The 6280-nt window shown below is 47.4% G+C and overlaps 1 protein-coding gene across 1 annotated transcript in view; it reads right to left on the reverse strand.

Annotated features, from left to right (window-relative positions):
- LOC134467919 (alpha-N-acetylgalactosaminide alpha-2,6-sialyltransferase 2-like) overlaps positions 1-4376 on the reverse strand; it is a 13625-nt gene extending 9249 nt beyond the window's left edge. The window contains exons 1-3 of the mRNA XM_063221925.1: positions 3921-4376; positions 1768-1933; positions 1-68 (exon numbers count right to left, since the gene is read on the reverse strand). The exon at positions 1-68 is cut by the window's left edge and continues 107 nt beyond it. Of these exons, the coding sequence (XP_063077995.1) occupies positions 1-68; positions 1768-1933; positions 3921-4196 (510 nt within the window). The 5' untranslated portion in view covers positions 4197-4376. The remainder of the gene's footprint in view (positions 69-1767; positions 1934-3920) is intronic.
- Between the last annotated feature and the right edge of the window lie 1904 nt (positions 4377-6280).

The following is a 6280-nucleotide window of genomic DNA, read 5'->3' on the forward strand; positions in this document are numbered from 1 at the left end:
CCGCGGCCAGTCGTCAAACATCACGCGGTTAGCACTGGTGTTCAGCACCGAGAGGGACGCCTTTAACACTGTAGACACAAAGATCACGCGGTTAGCACTGGTGTTCAGCACCGAGAGGGAGGCCTTTAACACTGTAGACACAAAGATCACGCGGTTAGCACTGGTGTTCAGCACCGAGAGGGAGGCCTTTAACACTGTAGACACAAACATCACATGGTTAGCACTGGTGTTAAGTACCGAGAGGGACGCCTTTAACACTGTAAATACAAACATCACATGGTTAGCACTGGTGTTAAGTACCGAGAGGGAGGCCTTTAACACTGTAAATACAAACATCACATGGTTAGCACTGGTGTTAAGTACCGAGAGGGACGCCTTTAACACTGTACATAGAAACACACACACACACACACACACACACACAGTTAGCTGAGGTGTTAAGCACCGAGAGGGACGCCTTTAGCACTGTATATACAAACACGCACGCGCGCATGCGCACACACATACGCACACACACGCACGCGCACACACATACGCACACACACGCACGCGCACACACACACACACACAAACCACGGTTAGCTATGGTGTTCAGCACCGACACTGTTCAGCACTCTATACACATTACACACACATACACAGTGACCTGCAGATCTACAAAAAACTATAACAGACAGACAGACAGGCAGGCAGGCAGGCAGGCAGACAGGCAGGCAGGCAGGCAGGCAGACAGGCAGTCACAGAGCCATGTAAGTAGGAGATCCCATTGACCTTAGTGGTCCACTTCTACACAACGATAACATGGCGCTATTCAGACATGCCGCTATTCAGACATTGATGTCTATTGTCTGAATAACGGCACGTTTCCCGACGAAATCTGCTATGTCTGTGGTCTGTGCTACGTTGCTGAGGTTTTCTCAGGTTAAGGAGAGTGCATGCAGTTATCCTACCCCTAACCCCTGACCCTGACTCTAACCCTAACCCTCACCCTAAGGCATTTCGGTGTCTGAATAGCGGTATGTCTGAATAGCGGTATGTCTGAATAGCGCTTGCCCCCCCCTACACAACAATGGCGACTCATGGAGCCTTTGACACACAGATCACGTTGACATAGTTCCAAAATAGTTAAAGGAAGTCAGTGTCGACAAACAGACAGTCACATTGCTTATTGTGGAGGACAGACAGGCAGACAGACAGACAGACAGGCAGGCAGACAGACATACAGTACAGTCAGATACAAAGTGTTGTACTGGGAAACTACACTCAGTGGGCACCGGGGTAGAAGACAGACAGACAGACAGACAGACAGACAGACAGACAGACAGACAGACAGACAGACAGACAGACAGACAGACAGACAGACAGACAGACAGACAGATCACTACACTTTTGTATGGGGCCTATGAGACAGACCCATTACTACTGTACTGTACTGTAGATCATGGTGGAGACTTGGAAAGTGATTTACCAGGAAACTGCACCCCGCCCCAGATGTGGGCGATGGGTTGTGTATGTTTGTATGTTTGTGTGTGTGAGTGTGAGTGTGAGTGTGTAAGTGTGTGTTTCAGTGTGTGTGTGTGTGTGTGTGTGTGTGTGTGTGTGTGTGTGTGTGTGTGTGTGTGTGTGTGTGTGTGTGTGTGTGTGTGTGTGTGTGTGTGTGTGTGTGTGTGTGTGTGTGTGTAAGTGTGTGTGTGTGTGTGTGTGTGTGTGTGTGTGTGTAGTGTAAGTGTGTGTGTGTGTGTGTGTGTGTGTGTGTGTGTCTCTTACCAGGAAACGTCACCCCTCCCCAGCCGTGGGCACCGGGGTAGTGCTGGAGGCGTTTGTACTCGGCCTCTGTGGCGTGTTTGGACCACTGCAGCACCGGCAGCCCAGGCAGGAAGCGACCCGCAAAACTGGAGTTGGACACTCTGGACCTGATGCTGTCTGGACAACTCTGGAGAGTGGGAGAGAGAGAGAGAGAGAGAGAGAGAGAGAGAGAGAGAGAAAGAGATGGAAAGAGAGAGAGAAAGAGATGGAGAGAGAGATGTATGGAGAGGGAGAGAGAGAGAGTCAGAAGGACAAGGAGAGAAAGAGAGAGAGGGAGAAAGAGGGAGAGTTAGAAAAGTGGAGAGAGAGAGAGAGAGAGAGAGAGAGAGAGAGAGAGAGAGAGAGAGAGAGAGAGAGAGAGAGAGAGAGAGAGAGAGAGAGAGAGAGAGAGAGAGAGAGAGAGAGAGAGAGAGAGAGAGAGAGAGAGAGGGAGAGGGAGAGGGAGAGAGCGAGAGATATCATTATCCAACTGCCATTAGTCTCTAAGCGCATATTAAAGACATTAAAGTTTGATGATTTTTTCATCGTCTTCTCAACATTTGCCAATGAGGCATTCATTTCATCATTCGTGGTTATAAAAGGCGAAGTGAACAAAGCATTTCTGTGGTGACCGTGGTGTTAGAACGTAAATAATGGCTTGGCGGTCAAGTCTGTTCCTGTTATGAGTCTGTTTGGATGAAACTTGTGGTCTCCTGATGTCTCCCTTGAGGCCAGCCAATTGAAATAGTCTAAATAGTCGACATCGCTTTAAAGCCAGGGTGGGGATGAAACTGCTTATGTAGCGACCAACTGACTGGAATCGTCGTGGAGTTGCATCGTTTCAGCCTTCAAGCTGAGCCACAGAGTGAAATGCCCCCCCTAAGCATAGCAAAGCAGCAGAGCATGGTAGCAACTGTTGAAGATTGTATCTTTCTTCTTCTTTCCTCTGGGATTTTTCCAGGGAGTTGAAACAAGGACAAATTCCGCAATGCCAGGCAGTCTGAAGGCTGAAGAATTTAAGAGGGCACACACTTATATTTAGCAAATTACAATGCAGTATGTTGCAGCATGTGCCCTTTTTATACGACAAGGTCTAACACTACGCTTCCTGAGAATGGAGGGCAGTGCAGCCCAGAGATGTACACGCACGCACGCACACACGCACGCACGCGCACTGCAATGAACTGTAATGACAACACATTCTGTCTTTCACGGGTTCTTCAGAAATCAACACACTATTTTTCTTATGCATAGATTGAGACATGACGCAGTTTCCCTAGAAATTCACACACACACAATCGTGCATGATTACACATGATTATGAGTAAAAGCAACTTGACAAAACATGACTCAACTCAGGGTGGGGTGCCATGGGACTACACACACACACACACACACACACAGTACGTACACACACACACACACACACACACACACACACACACACACACACACACACACACACACACACACACACACACACACACACACACACACACACACACACACACACACACACACACACACACACACACACACACGCGTCAGACTCAGGGAGCGGCTTCATAGGATGATGCAACAGGTCAACCCCGAAAACTAAATGGCACAAAGAAAAGATTCAACATCTGAGACTGGTTAGCAGCAACATTAATCAAGAAATAAAACCTCTTGGCAACAGCATGATTACCATTAAAACTCCTTGGGAACGGCTTCTTCTTCTATAAACTGATGTTGTCATGTGCAACACAATAAGTTGTTTGGTCATTGTGGTTATAGCAGTGACTGAACATTCTCATCCAATTCAAGTAATCTTAGTCAAAAACGTTGTATCGGTAGGTAACTGGGTTGCTAGTTATATCGGTAGGTAACTGTGTTGCTAGTTATATCGGTAGGTAACTGTGTTGCTAGTTATATCGGTAGGTAACTGTGTTGCTAGTTATATCGGTAGGTAACTGGGTTGCTAGTTATATCGGTAGGTAACTGGGTTGCTACTTATATCGGTGGGAAACTGTGTTGCTAGTTATATCGGTAGGTGACTGGGTTTTATATCAGTAACTGGCAACTGGGTTTCCTGCAGCGTGTCTTTACTAACACAGGTAGGAAAGTACAGTATGACGCCACTGATCAGGACTCACTGATTGCAGAGGCACGTCTTCACTAGCGTAGCGTACATCTCCAAAGAAGTCGGTGGTGGTCCGCGAGGGCGTTGTTGTGGTCGCAGCTCTAGTGGTGGTGGTGGTGGTGGTGGTGGTGGTTGGAGGCTTCGGGGGCAGGCTGGAGTCCTCAGTGGCCCCTAACGGAGCCTCGCTGGTGGGGGTAGTGGAGTCGCCACCGCCCTGAAGCGCTCCATCTTGGCTGGAGGAGGCCGGGAATGGAGACCTGAAGCAGGAAGAAGAGGAGAAATCAGTCATGTGAGTCGCATGGGGAGTGGAGTAGAGACATTATTGTCTCATTGGGATGTTTGTTTTCACATCAGAGAAGTCAATTTCATCTGGGTCAGCTGTAGTCAGATATTTTCTGACTCACATCTCATACAGGCTACAATTACACACATATGTCTCTTTTCCACTGCTGGTTTTCTTATAGGCCTACAGCTCGACACAGCGTGACTCTGCCACCACTTTTTGCCTCACGGTTGAGCTGTGTCGTGCCTATTTGAAAAGCAAAAAGTGGCGGACAAGTTGCGATGTGTCGAGCTGTAGGACTACCAGAAAACCAGCAGTGGAAAAGAAGCAATAGTCACCATTACATAATCATGCACATACTGTACACAAACACTTAAAGGGGTATGCCACTATTTTGGGGCTTAATACAGTTCAAATCGTTGGCTGGGGTTTATAAAGGTGGAAAAGTGTCTTATTTTTCATGTTAAGCGTTGTCTTGCTTTAAGACAAGTTAAAAGAGGGAATATGTTGCTAAGCTAGTGAAAGTCAATGTATCCGTGTGGCATTGTAGCACGCTACACGGAGCCAATGACTTTCACTAGCTTAGCGACATGCTCCCTCTTTTAACTTCTCTTAAAGCAAGACAACGGCTTACATGAAAAATAAGACACTTTACCACCTTTATAAACCCCAGCCAATGATTTAAACTGTATTAAGCCCCAAAATAGTGGCATACCCCTTTATATACTCCTCGCCTCTGCTAACTTCTGGTAACCAGCTGCAAGGCAGCAGATGGTAAGGCCATGTCGAGTTGCTGTTAAAATGTTAACCGCATTGCTCATGATCTGTGTGTGCATGCATGAGACCTTGCGTCCTCCACTTGTGCTTGTGGCTTCATATATTGCTGACGCCCCACCTCCGTTGCTGTCAGCCTAGCCAAAACAATTTTTGGGGGATTATTCTTCATTTACCATCCTGTTTGAAAATGAGAAAATGACTTAACAATTAAGCTTTTGCGAGACATTGAAATATAATGCTGTTGTCAGTGATGTCATCATGACATACTACTTCCTGGTACGAGGCCACAAGCACAAGTGGAGGATGCAAGCTTGCATATTGGAATGCACCCTCTGTGTGCAAAATATGCGACCTCTGCTCTCCAGACTGATAAGGGTTAAAGGTCATTTCGCAGCTCTGACTGAAGGGCTGAAGAGATGCCTCGCTTTCGCGCTGAGGGGGTCGCCAGTGCACGCAACCAACATGGGCTTGCTTGATTGACACGAGAGAATTTACAGCTCCTTTCACAACCACGTGCAAAGCCAGCGCAATACAAGGCACACCAAAGGTCAAAAGGTCAGCACAAAGACGAGGTACACCAAAAGCAAAAAGTGTACGTACACACACACACGCACACGCACACGCACACGCACACACACACGCACACGCACACGCACACGCACACGCACACGCACACGCACACACACAATACAAGGCATACAAAAATCACAAGGTGAAAAGTCACACACACACACGCCAGCGCAATACAAGGCATACCAAAAGCGCAAGGCACACAGTCTCACACACACACACACACACACACACACACACACACACACACACACACACACACACACACACACACACACACACACACACACACACACACACACACACACACACACACACAGACACACACACACACAAGGCACTCCCAACAGTCAAGAAGATATGAACACAATCGTCCCTGATAACAGAATAAAACAAGTGATAAGGGAACAGGGCTGGTTGTGTTGTGTGCTCAAACAATGGCCAGCCTCTAGAACAAACAATGATGAAATATTTGGCAATTGGAAGAAACTGAATCAAACAAGTCCCACTTCTTGAAAGGGTCTCAAATATTTATGGCGTGTTGTCTGTGGAGAAGGTATTTACAAATCAGGAAGTCCTATGAATTTACCCCATACCAAAACGGAAAAAGCGTCCATCCAATACCCAGGAGCCCACAGCTGAACAGCTCCACGACAGCCAAAATTCCAACACCCACCCAGGGCCATCTCAGGTTTTTCGGGGGCCCTAGGAAAAAGAGGGACTTGGGGCACCCTTCTTTATTT

Source organism: Engraulis encrasicolus, chromosome 17, assembly GCF_034702125.1.
Source record: "Engraulis encrasicolus isolate BLACKSEA-1 chromosome 17, IST_EnEncr_1.0, whole genome shotgun sequence".
In the NCBI taxonomy this organism is placed as follows: domain Eukaryota; kingdom Metazoa; phylum Chordata; class Actinopteri; order Clupeiformes; family Engraulidae; genus Engraulis; species Engraulis encrasicolus.